The 25,140-nt window shown below is 51.0% G+C and overlaps 7 protein-coding genes across 7 annotated transcripts; 2 read left to right on the plus strand and 5 right to left on the minus strand.

The window, feature by feature from the left end:
* Positions 1-297: 297 nt before the first annotated feature.
* On the plus strand, positions 298-3,724 carry BU24DRAFT_403757 (2-oxoglutarate dehydrogenase, E1 component; the record flags this gene model as incomplete). The annotated part of the gene is made up of 6 exons (XM_033525598.1): positions 298-486; positions 556-845; positions 902-939; positions 987-1,015; positions 1,071-2,761; positions 2,809-3,724. The coding sequence occupies 6 exons, from the start codon at positions 298-300 to the stop codon at positions 3,722-3,724; spliced, it is 3,153 nt and encodes a 1,050-aa protein (XP_033389003.1).
* Positions 3,725-4,738: 1,014 nt separating this feature from the next.
* On the minus strand, positions 4,739-6,498 carry BU24DRAFT_5878 (DUF607-domain-containing protein). The gene is made up of 2 exons (XM_033534442.1): positions 6,016-6,498; positions 4,739-5,955 (listed from the first exon to the last, which is right to left on the minus strand). The coding sequence occupies exons 1-2, from the start codon at positions 6,392-6,394 to the stop codon at positions 4,763-4,765; spliced, it is 1,572 nt and encodes a 523-aa protein (XP_033389004.1). The 5' UTR covers positions 6,395-6,498; the 3' UTR covers positions 4,739-4,762.
* A 582-nt stretch (positions 6,499-7,080) lies between these two features.
* Positions 7,081-8,593, minus strand: BU24DRAFT_438149 (polysaccharide lyase family 3 protein; the record flags this gene model as incomplete). Its single annotated transcript, XM_033530242.1, has 5 exons — positions 7,081-7,340; positions 7,687-7,821; positions 7,906-8,046; positions 8,161-8,304; positions 8,416-8,593. The coding sequence occupies 5 exons, from the start codon at positions 8,591-8,593 to the stop codon at positions 7,192-7,194; spliced, it is 747 nt and encodes a 248-aa protein (XP_033389005.1). The 3' UTR covers positions 7,081-7,191.
* A 2,347-nt stretch (positions 8,594-10,940) lies between these two features.
* BU24DRAFT_5926 (polyadenylate binding protein) lies at positions 10,941-13,793 on the minus strand. Its single transcript, XM_033534448.1, has 3 exons — positions 13,623-13,793; positions 11,355-13,507; positions 10,941-11,303 (listed from the first exon to the last, which is right to left on the minus strand). The coding sequence occupies exons 2-3, from the start codon at positions 13,502-13,504 to the stop codon at positions 11,171-11,173; spliced, it is 2,283 nt and encodes a 760-aa protein (XP_033389006.1). The 5' UTR covers positions 13,505-13,507; positions 13,623-13,793; the 3' UTR covers positions 10,941-11,170.
* Positions 13,794-15,199: 1,406 nt separating this feature from the next.
* Positions 15,200-19,449, minus strand: BU24DRAFT_339311 (uncharacterized protein; the record flags this gene model as incomplete). The annotated part of the gene is made up of 3 exons (XM_033523172.1): positions 15,200-18,365; positions 18,416-18,857; positions 19,014-19,449. The coding sequence occupies 3 exons, from the start codon at positions 19,447-19,449 to the stop codon at positions 15,200-15,202; spliced, it is 4,044 nt and encodes a 1,347-aa protein (XP_033389007.1).
* Positions 19,450-20,619: 1,170 nt separating this feature from the next.
* On the plus strand, positions 20,620-21,412 carry BU24DRAFT_5983 (uncharacterized protein). The gene is made up of 2 exons (XM_033534457.1): positions 20,620-21,116; positions 21,185-21,412. Exons 1-2 carry the CDS (start codon positions 20,798-20,800, stop codon positions 21,247-21,249), a joined length of 384 nt encoding a protein of 127 aa, XP_033389008.1. The 5' UTR covers positions 20,620-20,797; the 3' UTR covers positions 21,250-21,412.
* BU24DRAFT_416350 (inositol phosphatase) lies at positions 21,180-22,701 on the minus strand. Its single transcript, XM_033526433.1, has 4 exons — positions 22,511-22,701; positions 22,380-22,452; positions 21,617-22,325; positions 21,180-21,564 (listed from the first exon to the last, which is right to left on the minus strand). Exons 1-4 carry the CDS (start codon positions 22,639-22,641, stop codon positions 21,422-21,424), a joined length of 1,056 nt encoding a protein of 351 aa, XP_033389009.1. The 5' UTR covers positions 22,642-22,701; the 3' UTR covers positions 21,180-21,421.
* Between the last annotated feature and the right edge of the window lie 2,439 nt (positions 22,702-25,140).

Here is a 25,140-nt window from a genome sequence, read left to right on the forward strand (position 1 = left end):
GTACTTATTAAGCCCATTCACGAATTGTATGAGGGATTTCAAGGGTTTGTGTGAGAGAAACGCCCAGTGAGGCACACTACTAGCCACTTTGCACTGTGGCTCTTAGCGCCGATTGTGACCGCATCCTGGCATCTTTGGTGTCCGCGTTGGCTTCTCCTCGCCCTCAGAACCAGTTCAATACTTTCTCCCAAACCCTAATCCACTCACCTACCCTCACAGGAGTTTCCTCCTTCCCCATCCTTCATCGTTTTGATGCCACTCTTCGCTTTTGCGTAATTGTTCGTTCTTCATTGCATCATGTTGCGCGCCAGTTTGCACAAGTGCAGCCGGCAGCTCGCAAGCTGTTCGTCGAGAGCAAGCTTCTCTTCCGTGGCTGCCGCACCCTCGAGAACAGCAGGCATCGCTAGTCGACGACCTCTGGCTCTATCGCATTCCCAGCAGAGGAGAAGCTACGCTATTGCTGCGGAGGATACCGACAAGGGCGTTGTACGTTGCTCCGTTCATCCGGAAAGAAATCCTCAATAATCTCCACAATCGCTAACTGCTGAATTCCAGGACCCCAACGATTCCTTCCTCCAGGGAAACACTGCCAACTATGTCGATGAAATGTACATGCAATGGAAGCGGGATCCTACCAGCGTTCACTACTCATGGCAGGTCTACTTCCGGAATATGGAGAGCGGCGACATGCCCGTTTCTCAAGCCTTCCAACCACCACCGACTATCGTTCCCGCACCACATGGAGGATTAGGTCCTGATATCAAGCCTGGCCTAGGTATGGCTCCCGGCCAGGGTTCAGATATCATGAACCATTTGAAGGTCCAGTTGCTTGTTCGCGCATACCAGTAGGCTGAAGAATACCCATTGTGACAAATCTTGGACATTCTAACCAATGCGACAGGGCCCGAGGACATCACAAGGCTAGAATCGACCCTCTTGGTGAGTCCCTTGTCGCATTTCAGCTCTGCCTGTACTGACTCGATTAGGTATTCGTTCGGAAGCTGAACAGTTCGGGGTATGATGTCACAGATAAAAGTTTCGCAACATGTTTTGACTAACCAATGTAACAGTACAGCAAACCTCGAGAGCTCGAATTGAGCCATTATGCATTTACCGAGAAAGATCTGGACCAAGAGTTCACTCTCGGTCCCGGTATCCTTCCCCGATTCAAGACGGAAAGCCGTGAGAAGATGACCTTGCGGGAAATTATTGCCGCTTGCGAACGCACATACTGCGGCTCATACGGTATCGAATACATCCACATCCCTGACCGAGAACAATGCGACTGGCTTCGTGAACGTATCGAGATCCCGCAGCCCTACAAGTACTCCGTAGACGAGAAGAGGCGCATTCTCGACCGTCTCATTTGGGGAACAAACTTCGAAAGTTTCTTGGCCACAAAGTACCCCAACGACAAGCGATTTGGTCTTGAGGGTGGCGAGACTCTCATTCCGGGTATGAAGGCCTTGATCGACCGCAGTGTCGATTATGGCGTCAAGGATATTGTCATTGGTATGCCTCATCGTGGTCGATTGAACGTCCTCAGCAATGTCGTCAGGAAACCGAACGAGTCCATCTTCAGCGAGTTTGCCGGCACTGCGGACCCGTCCGACGAAGGCTCCGGTGATGTGAAGTATCATTTGGGTATGAACTTCGAGCGCCCGACTCCTTCCGGCAAGCGAGTGCAGCTCTCTTTGGTTGCCAACCCCTCCCATTTGGAAGCCGAAGATCCCGTCGTTCTTGGAAAGACTCGTGCTATCCTCCACTACAACAAGGATGAGACCGAGGCTCGCTCAGCAATGGGCGTTCTGCTCCACGGTGACGCCGCTTTCGCTGGTCAGGGTATTGTCTACGAGACCATGGGTTTCCACAATCTTCCAAGCTACCACACTGGAGGAACTATCCACATCGTCGTGAACAACCAGATTGGTTTCACAACCGACCCCCGTTTCTCTCGTTCAACCCCATACTGCTCCGACATCGCCAAGGCTATCGACGCTCCCGTCTTCCACGTCAATGGTGACGATGTTGAGGCGCTCAACTTTGTCTGCCAGCTCGCTGCCGACTACCGTGCTGAGTTCAAGAAGGACGTCGTTATTGACATGGTGTGCTACCGCAAACAGGGACATAACGAGACCGACCAGCCCTTCTTCACGCAGCCAATCATGTACAAGAAGATCACGGATCACCCACCAGCGCTTGACATCTACGTCAAGAAGTTGCTTGAGGAGAAGACTTTCACTAAGGAGGATATCGATGAGCACAAGTCTTGGGTCTGGGGAATGCTCGATGAGAGCTTCAACCGCAGCAAGGACTACACCCCAAGCTCTAAGGAGTGGCTCACATCTGCCTGGAACGGTTTCAAGTCTCCCAAGGAGCTTGCCACCGAGATCTTGCCTCACTTGCCTACCGCTGTTGAGGAATCCCAATTGAAGCATATCGCTGAAGTTATGGGTGACGCACCCAAAGACTTTACTGTGCACCGCAACCTCAAACGTATTCTCGCTGGCCGTGCTAAGACCGTCACAGAGGGTAAGAACATCGATATGGCCACTGCTGAGGCTCTCGCCTTTGGCTCCCTCTGCATGGAAGGCCACCACGTCCGTGTCTCTGGACAGGATGTTGAGCGAGGAACATTCTCCCAGCGTCACGCGGTCCTTCACGACCAAGAGACTGAGAAGACCTACACGCCTCTCCAGCATCTCAGCGAAGACCAGGAAACCTTCACAATTTCTAACTCATCTTTGAGCGAATTCGGAGTGTAAGTGAACATTGCATATGTTGATTCATATTGGCTAATTTTCATAGTCTCGGTTTTGAGTACGGATACTCGCTGTCTTCTCCCAACGCCCTCGTCATCTGGGAGGCACAATTCGGTGATTTCGCCAACAACGCCCAATGTATCATTGACCAGTTCGTCGCTTCCGGTGAGACAAAATGGCTGCAGCGAAGCGGTCTCGTCATGAGCTTGCCCCACGGATACGATGGCCAAGGTCCAGAGCATTCTTCTGGCCGTATGGAGCGTTACCTGCAGCTTTGCAACGAAGACCCACGCATCTTCCCCTCCCCTGACAAGCTTGAACGCCAACACCAGGACTGCAACATGCAAGTCGCATACCTCACCTCGCCCTCCAACATGTTCCACATTCTCCGTCGCCAGATGAACAGGCAGTTCAGGAAACCTCTCATCCTCTTCTTCTCCAAGTCTCTCCTACGTCACCCCATGGCTCGCTCCAACATTGAGGAGTTCACCGGTGACTCCCATTTCCGATGGGTGATCCCCGACCCGGCCCACGAGACCAGCGCGATTGCTTCCCACGACGAGATCAAGCGTGTCATCCTCTGCTCTGGCCAGGTCTACACCGCGCTCGTCAAGGAGCGTGAGGCCCGCGAGTTGAAGGATGTCGCCATCACTCGCATTGAGCAGCTGCACCCCTTCCCCTGGCAGCAGCTCAAGGAGAATCTCGACTCCTACCCCAACGCCGAGAACATCATCTGGTGCCAGGAGGAGCCCCTGAACGCCGGTGCCTGGAGCTTCACCCAGCCCCGCATCGAGACCCTCCTCAACCAGACCGAGCACCACAACCGCAGGCACGTCATGTACGCTGGACGATCCCCCAGCGCCAGTGTTGCCACCGGTCTCAAGAGCGCGCACAAGAAGGAGGAGGCGCAATTGCTTGACGATGCTTTCACCGTGAAGCAGGACAAGCTCAAGGGCGAGTAGAGTGTCAGTTGGCCAGATCACTCGACATATTATTTCAAACGCATATATATACTTGTCGAGCGGGGGCGGGTGGATGTAGGATATCGAAACACGAAAGAATAAGAAAAGAAAAGGCACACAAATGCAAGACACAGGGTCACACAGCCCAGAGCGAACGGGGGGGTTTTCTGAAAGGGGAAAGAAACGATGATAAAAAAAGAACCAAAGCGAGTGCAAGAGGTTCGATGTAATAGTATATGTTGTTTTTTCTCTCCCTAGGGTTCTCACATCATCGTCACATCACGCCGCTTGACGAACGACACAAACAAATATAAGGTGGTGTCAGGATTCTGGGAGAAACTTGGGATATGGGGAACCTTTTTTTCTTTTTTTGAATATGGATAGGAATCCTCTCTTTTTTTCTCGTTCATTTCCTTCGCCTTTCCCCACCACCCACGTCCAAAGTCTTGACTACTGTGTGTTTTGTGTGCATACATCGTTTTCTTTTTGGCATTTGTTGGGAGTGAGTGTATAGTAAGTACGTGTGAGACGGGGCTGATAAGGGGGAGGAAGGCCTCGGTTGGACAGTATTCGTACGTAGTCGGTGTATGTAAAAAGTGGTTTCTTCTATTTAGCCCTTGCTCTCTCCTCTGTCACGTACGTGGTGAATAACGATCCATCCGCACTCTATCTACAGCCTACTTTCTGATTGGAGCATTGGTGGTCAGAAGCAGAATAGATTGATTATGATGCATGCCATTTATATGTAAGACTTTATTTATGCTCGCTTGTAGCAAGTGGGTATCAATGCCCATATGTATGATAATATATACTCATCTCGCCAGATGCAGGAAGTTGAAGAAGATAACGAACAATTCCTCGATGCTATCCGACACCAGAAACCAAAGCCGCTCGCAATCCAAGAACTCCGCGCTCGAAGATCCATGCCCCAGTTCACGAGTGAGGAAAGAAAGGAAAGAAGAAAACCTGTATGTACCGGCAGTGTCTTGATGAATCGCTTCGATGCGTATGCTATGTTTGTATGGACGTTGTTGCATTTCAGTGATCTTTGCCCTTGCTGATCTCGTCATCGGATTCAGAGTCTTTGCTCGCTTTACGCTCTTTCTTCTTCTCTCGCTCCTTCTTGAGGGCCTTGACCACCTTCTCGTCCTTCTCGTCCTGTAGTTCGTCCCACTCGACGTCGTACTCTTGTGCAACTGCCTTGATCTCCTTGCGCAAAGCGTTGCCTTCGTCAACAAGAGCCTGCCAGCGCTCAAGGTTGAAGTTACGATCGGCATATAGCTTGGCTTGACGCTTGCTGATGGTGAAGTTCATGGCGGAGCGGTAGCTGACTTCACGGTTGTGGTACAGAAACCAGACGTAACCGCCGATAAGGGTGGAAAGACCGACGAGATAAGTCACAGGTTCCATGACGTCCCAGCCAAGTTCTGTCTGGAATGTCAAGCGGTACACGAGGCACCACCATCCGAGAAGGATACCGAAACCGCCCATAGCAACGCGCTGGGCGCCCTTGTGTGCTAGTTTATCGCATTCCTTCTTGATCTCCGCCAAGGAAGCAATCTCCTCACTCTTCTTGCGAAGACGTTGTCGGAGATAGTATGTTCGGTCATTGAAGCTGGGAACACCAACCCGAATATCGTGCGGTGCGCCCTCAATCTCGACGGAAAACTCCTGACCACGCGCAGCATCCCGGATGAAGTCACCAATCTCCGTAGAGCTAGACCAGCGCACGAACTTCCGCTCAGCGTGCTTGTCAGATGAAGCTTCCTGGCCCAGTCCGCTATAGCTTTCTACACCTCCCTCACCGTGTCCACCTCGCAATTCAGCTGCTTCATCGGGAGTTCTCTTGTTCATACGCCCCGTCAGCTTTCCAGTCTTCTCAGTCTTGCCGTTAATCCGGATTTCATCTACTTTCTCGAAATCTTCCTCGCCCTCTTGTTCGCTGACCGGCTCGCTGTCGGTTGCTACCGGCGTCTTGGCGGGTTTGGAGGGCTCCAACTCGCCTTGCATCGAGTCCTCGGCACGAAAGTAAACATTAGGGATACGATCTCTGCCGTCTTTGTCGATTGTGGGTAGTTCGGCCTGGATGAGACGCTCGAGGTAGGAGAGAGGTTGCTGTGGGTGGACGAGGAGGGCGAGTGGCTCGACATCTTTGCGGTCTGAATTGGCGTCCCTTGTGGTTAGGGGAAGCACGAGTTTGAGCATTCGAGAGGGAGTTGTGAGCAGTTTTCCTGGGAGATTGTCAGTACCGAATAGGAGGAACCGAGTTTAGGTTATGGTGGCTGCTATACCTTTTGTCATTGCTCCTGCACTCCGTTGTCGCGCGACTGGTGGGACGTCACTGCCCTCTCTCTGCCAAGGAGTCCGAATCTGTTTATCCTTGAGAGTCTTCATCTTCTCTTCGAAATCTGCCTCTTCTTCCGGAGAAATGTCATGATTGAGCTCGTTTGCTGGTCGGGCATTCGACTTCTCATAGTCATTGTGCTTTCTCCCGTTGCCTGTCAAATGCCGTGTGAGTGTGAAACTGGTCAATTGTGCACGCCTTGCAGAACCACCATCATAAGATGGTCGAAGTGCAGGAAATGTTTTCGAAAGGATTGGACTCGGGAACGCTCGTGGACAGTGTGCGATTCGCGTGACCGTAGCGATGGTTGATATCCGTGGCTTCATGTTGCGGTTCCTGGGTACGGAAATGACGTCGAAGCGGCGAATTGAAAGAGGCCCCAAACGATAGAGAATGAGCTCGCGAAAGTAGAGCACAATAATCGACACGACGCGACACAATACACACAACTAGGTTACGGTGATGATTGTTGTTGCTGGGGATAACACGTTCAGGAGCGCTTGTACGCAACAGGCGCAGAACAAGGTTGCGCCGCTACGTCATCGTGATTTGCATGTTTGGCGTGTTTGGCTGTATGAGCATTTGAGTGTTGGATGGGCCAGTGGCTAAAACTCGACGCCACACACCACCAAAGCACCGAAATAACGTCCAGAACCCTCGACATTGTCGCTATATCTGCTGTATACGTTTTCGATAATTGGCTTGAATATGTTGCTATTCAATTCAAGGGAGCAATTGGGTGTACAGGTGAAGTGAATGTACATGGAATGGCAACATAACCAGATGGCGCAATAGCAAAAGAGAGAGCGGAGAGGCGACAAGTACCTCGAATCCTTCGATACGAATATATATACATATATATACTGTTCACTGTTTACCGTACCGTACTAAGTTGAAAACGAAGGGAACTATGGCACTATCAGGCAGGTTTCAATCCGTCCCTCTCCCATTCCGCATTCCGTGCCGGCTTCCGAGCGTCGTCAGCAAAACTCCTCGACTTTTCCCTTCCTCCACCTTGTATTCCATCGAACCCACGAAAGCCACAGCAGGAGTCCTGTAATACGAATCATCGTCCCCATGCAAGCCTCCATGCGCCTCCTGTGGCACACCGGCATCCTTTCCCTTAGCAACCGCTTGTTTGGACGGCGCTGGTCGCGCACGCTTTTCCATCTGGCGCAGAGGCCGTCTTGCTAGGCTCACCGCTCGTTACTCCCTTGTATAGCCAGCAGATCTTGCTGTCCAAAAGACAGGAGTTCTTGATCGAAGTGGTGTCTAAATGTTTCTCAATCAGCCATTGTTCCTGTTGCGCCTCGTACCCGACCGCTACAAGATACCACTCATCCAGGGACCCGCTCCCCACTTCGGTCGCAACCCGGCAAGCAGTATTAGCAGCAATATGCGCCACAGCTAGTTTTAGTGTATGTATGTGCCTGTACTATGTATATGTACAGGTACAGGTACACTACGCCTAGTTGCTTATTGTGCACACTTTACCTACGCTGCTCCTAGGTTCAGGCATGCCCATTAAAGCGCAACACCTCTGATACGAGAGACATGGGACGGAATGGGACGAACGTGGTGTTGCTACCCGTACTACCACGTCCGCTGCTAGACTTACCTCCCAAATTGCCGTTTACTCCGGCCAGCACGCTCGCGCCTTTGATCCTGACGTTGTCAAATGTCGACTTCCTGGCGTATTGGGTTCCACAATTGCCGCAGCTTCTGTACAATTTGCCTATGTCTTCGGCATAGACTTTTTTGCTCAATCGTTAGTTTCCATCGCCATCTGGATATTATACAAACGCATGTATAAAGTTGTTTCGGCTATTATACTCACAGTTCTTGACCGCGACCGTGCCCGCCCCATTGTGCTGCAGTACCTTGTCGTCTGCCTTCCTCGCTCCTCCTCCATTGACGTACGATGTTCCGGACTTCTGCTTGAACGTTGCCGCGTCCTCGCAGACATCAGTCCACCAGACTGTGCGATGAGAGACAAACTATTAGCACATGTTCAATTGTTCCCAAGTAGGGAGTACAAGTGCCAGGGTAGGAGATAGCCTAGCATTCATCATATAGATCTTGTGTCACGTACTGTTGTTTAACGTGCAGGTCCCGAGACAGTGAACACCCTCGCCGTTGTTGGGGCCAATGACGGCATTAGATAGTGTTGCTCCCTCTTCGAGAAGGAAGACTGCGTCTGCGTCTCCGCCTTCGGCTTGGTCGTTGCAGGTCGATGCTGTCGATCTCTCGTCAGTCATGTGTTCCCAACGTTGTATGTACGTGAAACCGCGTGTCACCATGAAGGTGTTGCGATCACCCATGTCTGGATATCAGTGGAAGGACTCACGGTTCCTGTCCCATTGCTTCATTTCTCCATCGAAGGACTGTCCTGCTGCAATTGTCTTGACTGCCGCCAGGTTCGTGGTAGAGGACGGCTTGGGGAACGTAGTCTGGAGGTTGGTATTCGTCGTTGCCGATGCAGCAAGGCCAGCCAAAGAGGCAACAATTGCAATCTTGGAAAGCATGTCTGATGATATGTTTTGATCAGTCGTCGAGGTAAAGCAAGAAGGTAGGATCAAACTCAGAGTAGTAGTGAGTATATCGAAGAAGACCTTGGACTCAAGAAGCATCAATTGAAGCATATCCACCTCCTTTATATATCCCCACATTCACCAAGCTTCACCCTCTCCCTCTCCGCATAGAATGAAGAAAAAAGCTTAAGAAATCGTCACGAACAAGGCCCCTACCTCCAAACCTAGAGCACCTAAACCCCCATGTTAGGACAATAAAGGAAAACGCAATATAACGACGGAATCCTAATTCTCCCCCTACACAGACAGACAGACGTCCGCCACAGCAACACCAACGACCACCACCATCACCACCACGACAATCACAATCTTTCACACAACAGAAACGGAGCATCTCTCTCCTACCCTTACCTCCTCTCCACTAGCTACACTACACTACAACCCTTGTCCCCTCATACATCGCAGCGCCCAAATATCAAAACCCCTCCACGCACTACCTCTTCACCCCTGTCTACCCCAGATCCGGGGTCACGAAACTAGCCAACTAAATACACAAAACTTACATACATCTATTTATCTATCTAATCCGAACCAAGATTTACATTGCGGAGAAAAAAACAAGCCTTTACTCAAAACCCTTCTCCGATCCCTGCAGTACCTAAATTTTGAATTGCTCGAGATACTCCACCGGTCGGATTGGTTCCTTTTCGTTGGGCAACTATCGTGACCATGACCATGACCATGACCATGACCGGCGACAATGACCGGCGACAATGACCGTACATACACTCGCCTCGCCTTTCATTGCCCTACCTTACCTTCGTCTATATCAATGAAGCACTTAAGCCTTACCAAGAAAATCACGGAGACGAGAATCCTAGCACAGCGGGAGGAGGGGGGGAATGTTGAGCATACATCGTGTATCAGCAGCATTGATTGGAAGGAAAAACTAAGAATCCACATCCACTACATCTATCGCCCATCATACATCACACACACAAGCTTCTTTCCCTGTGCGTTCGATTCATCTTGCGTATGTGTGTGTGTGTGTGTGTGTGGAAAGTGCCCCATGGGGAAGATCGGCAAACGGGGCAACGTCTGCCACATTGTTTGGTTCCTTGCAGGGTTTGCTGCTCGACGGACGTCTTGTCATGCTCAAGCTTCAAGCTCTCGTCGTCTTGGCTGAAAATGTAAAAGGAAAAGGATGGGAGACATACATAGATACTTACATGGTTGCACACGTACGACGGAGAGAATATCAAAACCATACCACCACTCTTTACCTCCCCAACTTCCCTACGTACACACACGAGAATATCTCACATCAACCCCAAATCCCAACAAGACCGACAAGCCATCTATGCGTCTATGCATCTACGTTACCCAAACACTCGCCTAGGGAAAGAAGGTATCTATGCAAGCAAGACCTATCGCTATACCCGATACCATGCACACTTACACAACATACTCACACGGAGAATTTCTCAACTAGGACATAGCCTTGCACATCTGCATTGACATCTGCATGGGCACACACATGGATGTTTTAATCTAAATTGCACTCTAACATACCTAATATATAAGACTAGGTAACTACGCTTGGTTAGTGGCTTTGTGGGGAAAGGGAGGGAAGTAGGTTGTTACACTGATTTCGGGAGAAGAGGTGCCTAGGGTTTTGTTTCTGCTCTAACCGACGACGGGTTGGTTGCGCGGTAAGCTGGTGGATCGACTTTCTGCTCTTCGACCTACTTCGTCAGGCGGCAGTGGTGGTGGTCATTTCGAGGGAGATCGCTTATTGCTGGAAGATTTCGAAACATCACGGTGTGGAATACTTGTTCCACCAACTAACGTAGGGGACGGGTGCACACTGCTAAGCTTCCCGTCCCCAGAACTAACCACGTGTAAAGTATATTGCATCGCAGCTGTACAATGTCACACGCATCGCAGGTAAACAACTTCTTTTGAACATGTTTGGAAATCATATTGGAGAGCTACTTAATAGCTACAGACACATAATCCTCATAAGCCCCCGACCTATAGCAAGACATGACATATCCATGGAAAAGGGGTCATCATGCCGAGCCATACACATCATTTCCACCGCCGTGTAATCCATCATTATCCCATCACATAAAGGTATCAAAGCCGATAATCTTTGTCGGTTAAAGGTTCCCTCCATCCATAGCCTGGTCATTGCGGTGCTGACCGTCTAAAGTACACGCAAAAAAGTGAAAGCTCTACCCGCGATCCAGTCAAGACAGATGGATCATCGGGGTAAGCAAAAAGGTAGGAACCAGTCCTCAGCGCTCTCGGCGTCTTGCAGTCTTAGCCATTGTTCTCCTTTGGCCGTTTGGCGCCGAAAGCAAGGACGAGAGTGAGGCACAAGGAAAGAAATCGACCATAAGCAGGGGAACTTTTGGGTGTAATCATGAGTGCGTCCGCCGATAGTAAAAGAAACCGTAAGAAATACGCCGTTCGCCGAAGAGAAGTCGTCAGTAGAGAATCGTTAGCTGCCATGCCGCGTCGTGGTGATGTGAGACTAGAATGGCCGATTCATCTAAAGGTAGGCATCTATGCCTTCTCCTCCTTGGCCTCCTCCTTGGCCTCCTCCTTTGGTGCATCGCCTTCCTTGTTCTTGAGGTACTCGTCGTAGACGCTCATGGCCTCCTCGACCTTGGCGCGAAGAGCAGACTCGTCGGAAGTACTATGATATGTCAGTAGGAGCTTCTGTTACTATAGGATCAAATAGACTTACAGGTTGATGAGCTCGGAGTTGTCCATCTCCAAGAGCATACCAGTGATCTTGCCGGCTAACTCGGGCTGCAACTCGTGGATCTTGGGGTAAAGAGCCTCACCCAACATCTGCTTCTGCTGAGGAGCAGGAGCAGCGTTCAAGACACTGAGGTCAACACCAGCGCCAGATGGGCCGGATGGGGGTCCAGGGCGACCTTGCGGGAACCCGCCTTGAGCAGGTGGCTGGCCTTGACGACCTCCTGCGTTTCCACCGCGACCACCCTGGGGTCCTCCTTGAGGGAAGGACTGTCCGCCACGGATTCCGGGGACGCCACCCATCTGGGGTTGCATACCAGGCATCTGAGGCATACCGCCACGAGGACCGCCACGGCCTCCCATAGCAGCCTGCTGAGCAGCTTGGGCAAGCTGGAGGTATTGAGGGTTCATGTACTGAGGAGGGAAAGCACCGGGAGCCATGCCTGGTGGCATGTACATGGGGGGGATTTGCTGGTTAGGTCCACCACGTCCACCCTGCTGGCCAGGAATGCCTCCGGGGAATCCAGCTCCACGGCCTCCCTGACCACCGGCGGGAACGCCCTGGGGGAATGGGACCTGACCGCGGCCAGGAGGGAACATGAGCGGCTGCTGCCCGGGGAGGATCATGCCAGGGAAGCCACCAAATTGCTGCTGCTGCTGTTGCTGCATGCGGAGCTGGTTGCGGGCCTGGATGGTGGCCTCGAGCTGGTTCTTGCGGACATCCTTGCGCTGAGCCAAAGCGACGTACAACGGCTTGCCGTTGATCATCTTCTGGTTCATCTCGGTGACTGCCTTGGTAGCCTCATCAGGGTTGCTAAAGCAGACGAAGCCGAAGCCCTTGCTCTTGCCGAGAATCTTCTTCTCGCCCTTGATGGTCACCTTGTCCTTCTTCTCGCTCTTCTCCTCGTCGGAGCTCTCCTTCTTCTCCTCATCCTTGGCGGGCTCCTCCTCGCCCTCCTTCTTCGCGGCGGGCTCCTCCTTCTTCTCCTCGGAGGCCTCGGCGCCATCAGCAGGCATGGCATCACGCATGACCTTGGCAGAGGTAATGGTACCGAAAGGAGTGAAGAGCTCACGGAGCTTCTCGTCGTCAACGTCATCATCAAGGTTCTTGATGTACAAGTTGACACCCTGGTACTTGGACTGCTTCTCAAGGCGAGCGGCCTCGTACTGCTTGCGGAGCTCCTCCTCGCGCTCGTGCTTCTTCTGTGCACGTCCAACGTAGAGCTTGTTACCGCGGAAGTCGGAATCATTCAAGTTATCGACAGCGGTAGCAGCATCCTCATGCCTGATGTAGTTGACGAATCCGAAGCCACGGCTCTTGCCTGAGTCGTCGTGTGCAAGAGAAGCAGAGGTGATCTGACCGTACTTCTCGAAGAGCTCACGGAACTCGTCGTCGGTGACCTCGGTGTCGACGTTCTTGACATAGATGTTGGTGAAGTTGGCCTTCATCTCCTCGAACTTGCTCATGCGGTCTTTCTTGGGGATGTGGTGGCCGACAAAGACCTTCTTCTCGTTCAGAAGCATACCATTGACATGCTTGATGGCATTGGTAGCGGCCTCGGCGGTCTCGTAGTGAACGAATCCGTAGCCCTTGGAGTTACCAGCCTCGTCCTGGGCGACCTTGCAGCTCAAGATGTTACCGAAAGCAGCAAAGGTATCGTGAAGAGCCTTGTTGTCAATGGCGACATCCAAGTTCTTGATGAAGACGTTGCCCTGACCGGTCTTGCGGAGGGCGGGGTCACGCTGAGACCACATGATACGGCAGGGCTTGCCCTTGATGACGGTGTAGTTGAGCTCCTCGAGAGCCTTCTCGCCATCCTCGGCGCTGTTGTAGTTGACGTAGGCGTATCCGAGCGAGCGACGGGTGACGGCGTCACGGCAGACACGGATGGAGGCGACCTGGCCGATGGAGGAGAAAAGCTCGAAAAGCATAGCCTCCGTCACCGACGGATCGAGCTCACCGACGTACAGCGAAGCCGAGTTCTGGTGTGCGGCGGGCGCAGCGGAGGTTGGGGTCGCGGCCTCACCGCCTTCAGCAGCGGGGACGTTGGTGTTGACGGTGTTGCCGTTGGCGCCAGCGTCGGGGGCAGCGCCCTCGTTGGCGGGGGAGACAGAGGTATTGGGGACGTCAGACATGATCTGTCGAATTGTTAGAGACATTGTCTTCATTGAACGAGTGCTGATGGTTCGAGGCACTACCCTCGCTAAACAAGAGGTAGAACGAAGGGAAAGAGGCGATGACGGGGGTACGTACTGTAAGTTGGATGTTGACGAGGAGAAGTGTATGAGTGAAGGATTCGAGGGCGACTAGGCGATTGTAAAAACACTACGACGATTTGTGTGAGAGAGAGGGGGGTAAATGTTTGTTGGTCTGGACGTTGGAACAAGCGACGGAGAATCGATGTTTTTGGGTCGTGACTTCCTGGGTTTTTTTATATTTTGACGTTTTTTTGTGTATTTAATGAGGCAGATGAGCCGCTTTATGGAAGCCGTCTGGTAGCAGACTGGCGACTTGCGAGAGACTCGGTGGGTTGGGGGAGCGGTGGGATGTTTGTGGGTTGGGAGTAAAGAAAGAAGAAGAAGAGAAGAAGAAAAAGTAGATGTGGGATTTGAAGCCAACCGGTCGTGCAGTGTGGTTGGTGGCCCGTGCGTCCCACTCAAAATTGGCGGCAGGCGGGCACAGCGGCGGGCAGGTACTCGTAGGCAAGACAGGCAAGACAGACACAATGCGCGACTATCTCTCTTTTCTTTGCTATTCAAGACAGATAAATAATGGATTCAAGACAAAGATGAGATCAGTAACAAGACGTTCGACCTTGCTTTCACTACTAAAAAGGGCAAGTAGAGGCAATGAAGGTAGGAGGTGTCCCTTCATCTTATCAACACCATGCACGAGGCTGTGATGAGGAAGTAACCATCTGGTATCCATGCAAATCCATCTCATTCCACCCATAAAGAAGCATAACACAACGACACTTGATCACCAAAAACTTGAATGAATAATACAATAATGACAGTCACTTCCGAAGTCTTGAATGTCTTGTTATGACAAGAGGTGGCGGCACATACAATTTCGCCGCCATTCTTCTCGCTGCTCTATACCTTGAGGCTAAGCACATGCCTCGTATGCACACGATGGAGGGGCACGGGTGAGCACAGCAAGAAAAAGTAAGATAAAAGGGCAGAGAAAAAAATTCATAGGGCTGGCTGACCTATCACATGGGAGCCTTGGGTGTGCTAAGTAAGATGGCAATTTACTGACTTTTCCTGGTGGCCACACAACCAAAATACACTCACGCACACAAATTCAGGGTCCTGCATCATGAAAAATCCCAATGCGGAATGGTGTCGGGCTACAACAGTACACATGTAACGTGCAGTGCAGTATCGAATACAAGGTACAACACGTTACAACATGAGCACAGAACACCCATAGTGGATTCCTTTGTAGCTCGCATTTGCATGTGATTCGAAAACGAAACTCTTTTGCAAATTATTCAAGCAAAGGATCATGGGATACGTCGATACGGGTCATATTTTCTGTATATTCATTATCTAGAGTATAAGACAAGACTCACACAACCTGTGCTGCTTTCATCGAGATGACATCTTCTTTTCATTCACGTCTTTCCTCTATCCAAGACGCGGCGCTAGAAAACAGACTAGACAAAAAAGTATAATAGATGGGTATCTGTGCCGTTAAGAAAGTTACAACAATCGATCTCAAAAGGTTGAAAGGAAAGAAGAATGCTACAAAGAAAGTGCAACACCACAAATAACCATCGTTTCCTCCCATAGATTCTAGTTTTAGATTCAGGTGCAGGTTTGGGATCACTCCTTCAACGCGTCGTCCCACCCGTTTTGCTGGACCAAGAACGCTTCCACCCTGTTCTTGCATTCGTCCATGCCGTTGCCTAACGCCTCGCCCCATTGGCTTTCGACAAGACCGACCTTGTCTTTTAGGTCTTCTGTTAGACGGCTCTCTTCATCTTCGCGGATGGCGCGCATCTCCGTGTCCACGCTTGCGAGGTCTTCGCCTTCGAGGATGCGTTGCGTTTCCAGGAGACGGGACCCTGCAGTCATAACGCCAGTCTTGACCTCGTGGAGGAGGCAGAGGAGGTTGATCTGGGACTCGATGAACTGGTACGCCGAGCGGCCAGCATGAGCCAGAAGCGTGTAGAGATACTGCAAAGGAAAGTCGTGGTACGCGGGGTTTTCTTCATACTCCTGCGGGGGAATAACGATGTCGAAATCTCGCAACCGCTGCGGCACTTTCTGGACGATGGCCAATAGGCCTGGCGCGATGTCCCAGAACGCCGACAGTTGCGCTTCTACGCCTCTCGTCACGTTCGTTTCGACGATGTTCATGAACTCCTCGTAGCGCTTGAGGATTTCCTTCTCCCAAGTGACCTTGCGGTCACGTGCGTCCTGCCCAAAGAAGTTGCTGGCTTCTTTCACCTTCTGGTCGTTCTTTGTTTGGATATAAGGCAGGATGATGATGTCTTTATATAGATCATTGCGCTCGTCTTCCAGCTCAAACATCTCTTTGTGGAGCTGCTCGCGGGATTCAAAGAGCCATTTGAGCAACGTGAGAATCTCCAAAAGTTCCGGCTTGTCGTCTCCCTCCTCTTGAGTATGGTCTGGGTTGAGTTCCTGAGCATCGTCCTTCAGGCGTGCTTTCAAGTGCTCGATAGAAGCCGACACCTTGTTGATGCGTTCGCAGAACATGGCGTGCAGCGGGTTCGCGACATCGGCCTGGAACGTGTCAAAGACGTATTGCACGGTTTCTTGCGCGCGCTTGTGTTCTCGAGTCTCGAAATCGTTTTCGGCCTTGGCAGCTTCTGTGAAATTCATCACACCATTCTTGACGTTCTGTTCTATATTGAAGCGAAGCTGGGATCTTCGCTCTGCCAAAGAAGTACTTTCTTGTTCCTTGTGAGCCTGGATTTTGGTCGTGAATCGCTCCTTTGTAGTCTTAACCTCACCCAGCTCCGACGAAAGTCGCAAAGTGCTTCTAATGGAATTCAGGTCAGGATGGCTGTTGTTCACAGCTGGATGGTGTCTTGGATATGGAGGCGGAAGCGTGACGAGTCTTGAAACATCTAGCCTGTGAGGGTCCGGGGTCATCGGTGCGGGACTGGGATAGTAGCCTTGAGAAGATTTTGCAGACGATTGTGCCTCGTCGTGCCAGCCAGCCTTCTCTGCTGGGTATTCATTTGGCCCGTAACCTTGCTGGCTCGACGCCTCCGGGTTGGCTGGGGATGCCTGCGAATCGTTGGCCCACTGTAAACTTTCGCGTGCCTCCTTAGGCACGCCCATGTATTTGGACTCTCGCTTGCTTCTCTCCAGCCTCCGACTGCCCACACCAGATGATGCTCCATCATGACTGGCTTCCCACCAACGGCTGGCAGATCGTCCACGCGAATCCTCCTCATCAGGCACAGTGCTCATGGCCATGCTTGGAATAGGAGAGAGGCATGGTTGAAAGTTGTTGTTCCAGGGCTGGTCGCGAGCTCGTTGGCTCGTAGCGCTCGAAGGAGATGCGGGTTCGGTGTGCGGTGTAAAGTTGGCTACTGAAGATGCAGGGCTTGCAGCTGTCGTGGGGACGGAATTCGAGAACCTCGTGTCTGGGGATTCTCCATGGGTGGAGGCTTGGGAACGTCTGCCGCTGACTACCGATGTGCTCTGTGCTCCAGGGGTAGCTGACCTACGTCCTGTGCTTGCGTACGATCTCCAAAGGTCTCTTGTCAGGTCCAGAACCTCGCTGGCCATAGCATCAAACGCTCCGGAATATCGGTCTCGTCGTAGTCGTGATTCTGCAACAATGAATTCTGCGAAAAGTTCCAGTCGATCTTGATCGGACTGGGCAGCGGCCTCTTTCTCGATGAACAGTCGATGCCTTTCAATAGAAGCTTGTGCAAACGTATCACGGTCGGTGGGTCGCGGCGTGCTCGAAGACGATGCCTCGGGCAGGGCTTCGGAAAGGTGGGATGCGATAGATGTGGATCTAGCAGCACTTCCTGAATTATTTGTCAGGCCTGAAGAAGCAAGATCATCGCCATAAGAGCGTAGAGGAGGAGTAGGAAGAGCTTTGGTAGGGATTGCTGCGGTAGCTTTTCGAGACTGATATTCAAAATTGTCCGTACCTGGCGAGAAAGGCGGCGTCGGGGCAGCACCAGAAGGAAGCCTTCGATGATGATCTGAGATTCGAGGAGTAGAATTGCTCGACCCAGGTTCGTCCAAGAGCTGGGAGCTCCGAGGAGACCGAATGCCACTTCCACTACGCGGCGTCTTCACCGCGCCCCGACGTGCTAGAGAGCCATCAGGCGTTCCCAATACTAAATCTGCAGGCTTGGCTGCTGCAGCTTCAAGGTCATCGGCCCATGGGTTGTTGCTCGGTTCGACGCGTTCACGAGCGGCCCGGCTTTCACTTCGTCGTTCTCGAATACCTCGGACACTCGGATCTCGTCTCTGCGGTTGCCGGTAAAGTGTGCTGCTCGATGTTGAAGCAGTCGGACCCGACGATGTCGACATGTCCTCACTTTCTGATTGCTGGATGGCATGCTGTCGTTGGTTGATTGCCTGTGGGCTTGTGTCTATTTGGAGACCACGGCCTCCTGGTGATCTTGATCGTGTCCTTGCCTCTTCCTCGGTCCAACCAACCGGAGTTGGGGGGATTGGACCTAAACTGCTTTGGCCGGGCCGTCTAGTTGGAGGTGCAGGTGCCATTCTGGCGTGAAGGCTAGATGATGAATCTACTCCATGTCCAACGCTTTGAGATCTTGAACTACTGGGAGGAGGTCCGGGTGGAGGTGGAGGAAGCGGTACACTATTACCCCAGCCACCATGGCCTACAATAGGTGACTCGATAGGCGTCCTTGCTTCGGAACCAAGTGCAAGCGCTCCGGTAGACACCGCCCGTCGAGCATTAGGGGCTCTTATGGGTGATTGTGTGTCGGGGCTCCACCTCCGATCAGGAAGCGCGCCAGAGAAGAATCTGGAGAAATAAGTATAGAGTCAAAAGGAACAGTTCTAGCGCTAACATACGGTTGTGAAGCTCGCGCTCCAGGAGAGACAGTTGCTGATATCGCCTCAGATGTGTTGACACGTAGCGATTCAATAGCTGTAGGCGCCGGGCTTTGGTCCGAGTTACGATTGCGCAAAGCAGACAGACTAAACTTGGAGTGCAACCTATCTCGTGACACAGTACGTTCGCTTCCATTTCTAGGAGGGGGAGGGGGAAATTGCTGGTTCGAAGTTATACTAGTCGCACTGGAAGGCACCACCATCGATTCAGGCCGGCTCGATATATTATAGGAAGAGGTAGGGCGTGACGGAGGTGAGGGTACGTATCCCCCGGGCTGTATTGTAGGCGGGTTTGCGGGGGGTGTGAATGCATTGCTGGACATATGAGGGGAATTGCTAACAACATGCGACAAGTTTTGGTTGGGAGCTGGCGAATATGGAGGAGGCGGAGAAGGCATTGAAGCTAGAGAAACGCTTAGTATATGATCCAGTGAACATACATATATATGGAGAGAGCATATTGCACTTTTCGTTCACATATGGTAGGAGAGGACACAGTCAAGAGGACTACAGAGTAGAGTTTCGGAACGAGAATAAGAAACATAGAGATTGCTACTACCTTCCATGCCTGTCACATCCTGCGGGCGAGTTCTCGACGACGACGCCTGGGTATTTGTTCGAGGAAGATATGTTCCCCCAGCCCATTGTTGCGGGTTGTAGGGAACGGAGGAAGTATGTCTCATCGCCATCGGTGAAGAGACAGGAGAAGCGGCATACGTCGAGGATGGAGGGCCATACGGCGACAGAGGCACGCTCAGCGAGACAGCAGATATAGGCGTTTGCGAATGCAGGAACGATGTCCCTTGCGGCGGTGCAAGTGCAGTTGTGATCAGCGGAGGTTGCACAGCAATGCGCCGTAGCGGAGACGTTTGTGAGGAATGCCCTGAGTGAGGGAGAGGGGATTGTGGCGCCTGATGGTGAATATGCGGATGAGGAGGTGGAGGAGGAGGAGGCAGAGGAGATCGCGGTGCCGCATAGTCCTGTTCGAACGACATGGCTCACGAGTTGTTGAAGAGTCTATTAGAGTTTCCCAGAATTTGGCTTGACGCCGAAGCCTCCAGCGCCTGCTGGGACTGGTGCAACGAATCCGAGATCACAGACGACAGGTGATGTTTGAAATGGGTGCAGGCCTAGAGAGGTTTGTCACCATAGGACGCATAGGCCCACAAAAGCAACAATGAAGGCCGGGATGATAGTTTGTGGAATCCTTGTTCATGGTCCTGCGGCGAGAGGACGGGAAGACGGTCGGGACCACATCATTGTGTGCACTGTGTGTGTGTGATGTGCGAATTGTGGAGTGAGGTATGGGATGGAAAGTGAACCTCGATTCCCAAGCAAGCCAGCCAGCCAGCCAGCCAGCCAGTACTCGTAAATGCGTACTCGTAAGTCCGTCCTCTCGTCGCTCGCCCGCACGTACGCCAAAATGTGGACGATCTGGGCTGGAGGTTGAAGGGTTGGAGGGATGGTGAATGGGCCAGAGGTCGGTCTCAGGCCGGTCGGACCAGGACTATTCCTAAAGGGGGATAACCTTTGTGATTTGAGGTTTACTAGTAAGGCTTGTCACTGACCTTCGAGCGAATGAGAAGACGGAAATGTGTTCCTGACGGTTGACTAGTATGGAGTCGAATGCACCATCCTTGTCCTTCACTGAACTCGGCGGCTAAGAATATACTCAGTAGTGTCATTATTCTTGTATCCAACACTCCACCCCCCACGAGAGAGAGACTCGAGTACGAGTACTCCGTTCGTACACCACATACAGAGTAATTACTCCAACGAGCAGTTACAAATTACTAGTATCACCCTACTGTATGCAACTGGGTGCATATCACAGGTGACGCGAGACGGAGACGGGGACGGCGCCGGCTGGTGGGATGATCCAGGCGCAACACCACCGGTTGCCTGCAGGCAATTGATTACTGTCCGTGGCTCTATCTACCCGTCCATCTACCGCAAACTCGCCATTCTCGCCTTTCTCCCACCTTAAAATGTCTTTGTCCGTGCTGCATTGTGCTTGGATGCAATATATAATCCCAGAAATCTCCGATGAAAATGATCTGATTTTCCTGGTCTTGGTCACTGCCAATCAATGTAATATCCAGTCACGAGCTGGCCATCTGGAATAATAATGCTCCACCGTTTAGGTAGTATCGAAAATGGAAGAAAGAACCCTCCAAAAACATATTAACCTCTTTTCGACGTGTTCTGCGTGTCGTCGGCGTTGCGTTCCCAAGCATTTCCACCGAGTATATAAAAATAGTATACCCAATCTTTCAAGTGCCGCTTGGTCCACTATTTTCCCCTCCAGTGGCCACATGCTTGGAGATCCTCCATGCCACCCACATGCCACTGTCCACACAATACACCGTACATTATTGTTCAATCAAGGTGGCCGTGGGTAAGTGTGTAGTGGGCAATAAAAATACCGCGGCTGCTGTTGCGCCCGTCCTATTCCTGAATATGTCCATAACCCTAATAGGCTCTCCTGGTTTGTTGGATTCAAGACACCAACCCAGGCTTATGCACCAACAACTGAAGGGGGCCGTTGCACCGGCCACACTTGTCTACATTCTTCTCCCCCAAGAGCATCTTGGGCAGCATCAAGTTAGCTTTGCTCAGAGCTCGGCGAATCCCATTTTACCTCAAGAAGGCAATAATAATGGTCAGCCTAGCATGGTCCAATGCGAGGGCACATTACTCGCATCATAATGCTTACAATACATATCACAGCAACGATTGGGGTGAGACAAGATTGGAGTGATCGTCCAGCAATCTGGAAGCCCATACATCCGTAATCATATCTGGTAGTTAACGTACACCTGGCGCCCTTTTTCCAGTATTATCGCACCAAATACCAATATGTACCAATATCTCCATCTCGGAAGCGCGCTAATAACTCATCATGAGACATTTCCATAGAGAAACGAATTATGCTTTCTTCTTGCCAATGCACACACGCACGCACGCCTACTTTTGGTATTTCTTGTGCGCTTGGATGACCTTCTCGACCTCGCCTTCGCTACCCATAAATATACCACTTCGGTCGTGGATGTGCTCGGGCACAACCTCGAGCATGCGTCGCATGTTGCTGTCGACGGCCTTTCCACCGGCTGCGATTGGGTCAGTAAATTGCCGAGCATGGATAATGTGTCTCAAACATACCATTCTCGAAAACCATGGCCATGGGTGCGCACTCGTAGAGGATTCGCAGCTTGCCCTTAGGACTCTTCTTATCCGCGGGGTAAGCGAAGATGCCTCCATATAGCAGGGTGCGGTATGCATCAGCAACCATGGATCCAATGTATCTGGCACTATACGGCTTGCCGCCCTCGCTGGGGTACTTAAGGCTGTTAATGTACTCCTTTACAGGCTCCTCCCAGTAAAGGCTGTTTCCTTCGTTGACGGAGTAGATGGCACGTGTCTTAGGAATCCTCATATCGGGATGGGACAAGATGAACTCGCCAAACGAGTTGTCCAATGTGAAACCATTCACACCTCCGCCCTTCATTGTAATGACGAGTTGAGCTGATGCGCCATACATAGTGAATCCTGACGCGACCATTTCGGTTCCTGGCTTTAGCAAATCCTCCTTCGTACCCTTAGCGTCTTCACCAAGCTTGTAGATTGCGAAGATCGTGCCGACCGAGACACCGGCGTCCAAGTTCGACGAGCCGTCAATGGGGTCGCATGCGACTGCGTAGCGGGCGTTGGGGTACTCGTTGAAGACAATAGCCTCCTCCTCTTCCTCGGAGACGAGCAACTTGACTCTGCCGGAGCTCTTCATGGCGCTGATGAAAAGATCATTGCCAATGACGTCGAGCTTCTTCTGATCATCTCCTGTTGTGTTGGCAGATCCCGCAAGACCAGTGAGCTACGAATTGTCAATCAGTCAGTGTTTCGACAACTTTAAGCGTGGGTTACCAACGTTGATAAGTGTTGCTCTCCTGATGTAGTAGGATATGCTCTTGAATGCGAATTGAAGTGCATGGCATAGGAGGCTGTGGAATCTAGGTGTTAGCCGCGGATTGACCAATTTCGCTCCAGTCCGATACATACGTAAAGTCTCCCGAGGCCTCCTTGTGTTTCGCTTGCTCCTCGGTAAGAAACCTTGTGAGCGTGATGATGTCTGTGTTGATGGACTCCTTGCCCACTGCTCCGGCTTCGTTATTGTTGACGTTGTTCGCCATTGTGTCTGGGTATGAGGGAAAGGGTATCGATGAAAAGGAGAGAAACGGAGAGACGCAGAAATTGTAATTTGAAGTATCGGTAGCAGGAAGCAATTGCTTGCACACGAAGGGACTGGATCGGATATCGTCCGAGCTAGCTCTTGGGATCAAGTGGCTAGAATCGGGCACGCGGAGAAACCGTCGGTATTTGGATCACGATGGTACTGATTGGAAGATGCCGCCCTCGGCTGTAGGCTATGAGGTCACGAGAAGGGATCGGAGGCGTGGCTTTGAGAGGAAGAGGAAAGATGAGCAATGGAATGTGGAATTTGAATCCAATGGAAATGGAGACATGGCTACTCTTTCTATCTTTCTACCTATGTATTGCTAAAGAATTGCTCGGTCATGCTTTGTTAGGCTTGTGAAAGATGACGATCGAGGGGTTTGACTTCTGCGGGGCACACGGCACCTTCCCTTGAGGGGGCACGCGCCTTCCGGGGAAAGTGCGACTCTAGTTTTTTCCGACATATTCCGAAGCGCGGACGTAACTCTTTAGCTTCAGCTTCATCTCTGTATAGCAATAACAGTAGTAGAACAATGGAATTGAAAGTTCTTTTTAAATTATTGTGATACCTCAATGGACGCGTTACTTCAGATCGACACAGAATCATGCCTACAGACAAGGTATAGGGACCCTGATCGCGTTCGTTTGACCCAGAATCATCTATATAACGGAGAGATAGTGCACTTTATACAAACTGGCGGCTCCGCATTTCTGCACTATACGATAATCCGTACTGACACAAATTTCCCCATGATGCACGATATCGTGCCGGGAGCCTCCACAAGTAAATCACTCAATCATGAACTCTTTTTCCGGATTCAACATCGAAAGGCTGTTCACGGCTCAATCAGGCTTATCCTACGGATTCCTACCGCACAAACTCGGTCTGCATTGCACCGGTCTTCTTTCCGGCCCCTTTTCTTGACTCCTCCGAGGCTCGCACTCCCTACGAATAAGTCACGATAGGGCTGATTGTAGTGTTGAGCTTGCAAGCCATTCCGGAATGAAATTTATCCACCGCAGAGACTTCGACAAAGATGTTTGGGTCTGACAGAACATAATGCCCCAAGTTACAAATGCTAACTAAACCAAACGTCCATGCGTTGGTTCAAGCTCCATAAAACCAACAACATAGAATACCCACCCAGTACGCAAGATTGACGTACCGGTATCAATTTTCTCGTCGTCACTGGAACCATTATTCCACAATTTCTTATATCACTGTGGGGTGGAAAGTGATCATACATCTAGTTTTAAACGCATCGCTCGATCAACTCTGTTTCTATTGTTCATGCGCAAACTATGGTATTTTCTGGGAACGCTTTCATCTCCTGCTTACACTAGTGCATCTAGAGCGCAGCCATTGGCCAAGCTACAGAAACCGGCACACCTTACTGAGCTCGAAGGTACAACGACAATGAGGCCCATAGTTTCGAAGACTCACGGCTTATTCAAGATCGCTTCGCCTGCACATAGCTTCTTGCATCATAAAGGGTACGCGCGGATCACACCTAACTTGATCGGCCGAATATGGTTTCGTTCCATAGTACCCACAGCCATTTGCATAGACCCACGACCTTTGAGTTTTATGTCTATGTGAAACTTTAAGACGATGAGGTGTTGACAACCATATGCCTTCGTTCGGCCCGATCCAACAACATGGAAGTGTGCCTCCGGCCTTCCTGTAAGCACATGTATCGCCACGAAACGTATATGCTTTAGATCGAAATTCCATTGTATGTCGCCGCCATCGAACTATGCATTCAAGATTGCCATACGACCATTCTGCTCAAATAGGGATCCACACCCCAGTCTAGCCCTCAGTCTCTCAATCTTTCCATATTTTATATCACCTCCAGGCACTACCCAATGTCGACCTAGCTCCGTTGACATTCTATTTCACTCCAGATAAACCTGTTTTCCTCATCCAGGATCCTGTTAGCTACGGTACCAAACATCTAGACGTTTCATGAGATATTTGACCATACGTACTAGGTTCAGACTACCTACCTGGGATTACTTGGTCTTGATATTAGATCACAAGAAGAAGATAGTATTCAAGTCTCTTTCGCACGGAGCTCCTTAGGCACACTTGGGGCATAGTATCAGTCCATAGTAATCATTGGGCAGACTAATAGGCAGCAAGTATATAATCTACCGCACACCAGTGTTCTATCTCTGCGGAACAAAAGATACTAAGGCCAGTTTCTTGCTCTCGATTCCATCGTCTTTCTTTCCCCATCACTCTCTCAGGTTTTGCAGGTTAGATCTACATGGGCTTTTTATAAGGTGTAAACCTCACGAGATTCGTTGATAAAATCTAGGCATCACGATTCTACCTGTCCTCTTTGGTGTTGCTCTGAATGGACAGATTATTCACAGGGTCATCATAACTGCTTCTCATCCTGTAAAAAGGCTTTCAAGTGCTAGATTGTACAGCATGCTAAATCCTCGAG

This window comes from Aaosphaeria arxii, assembly GCF_010015735.1.
Source record: "Aaosphaeria arxii CBS 175.79 unplaced genomic scaffold BU24scaffold_1, whole genome shotgun sequence".
Classification (NCBI taxonomy): Eukaryota; Fungi; Ascomycota; class Dothideomycetes; order Pleosporales; genus Aaosphaeria; species Aaosphaeria arxii.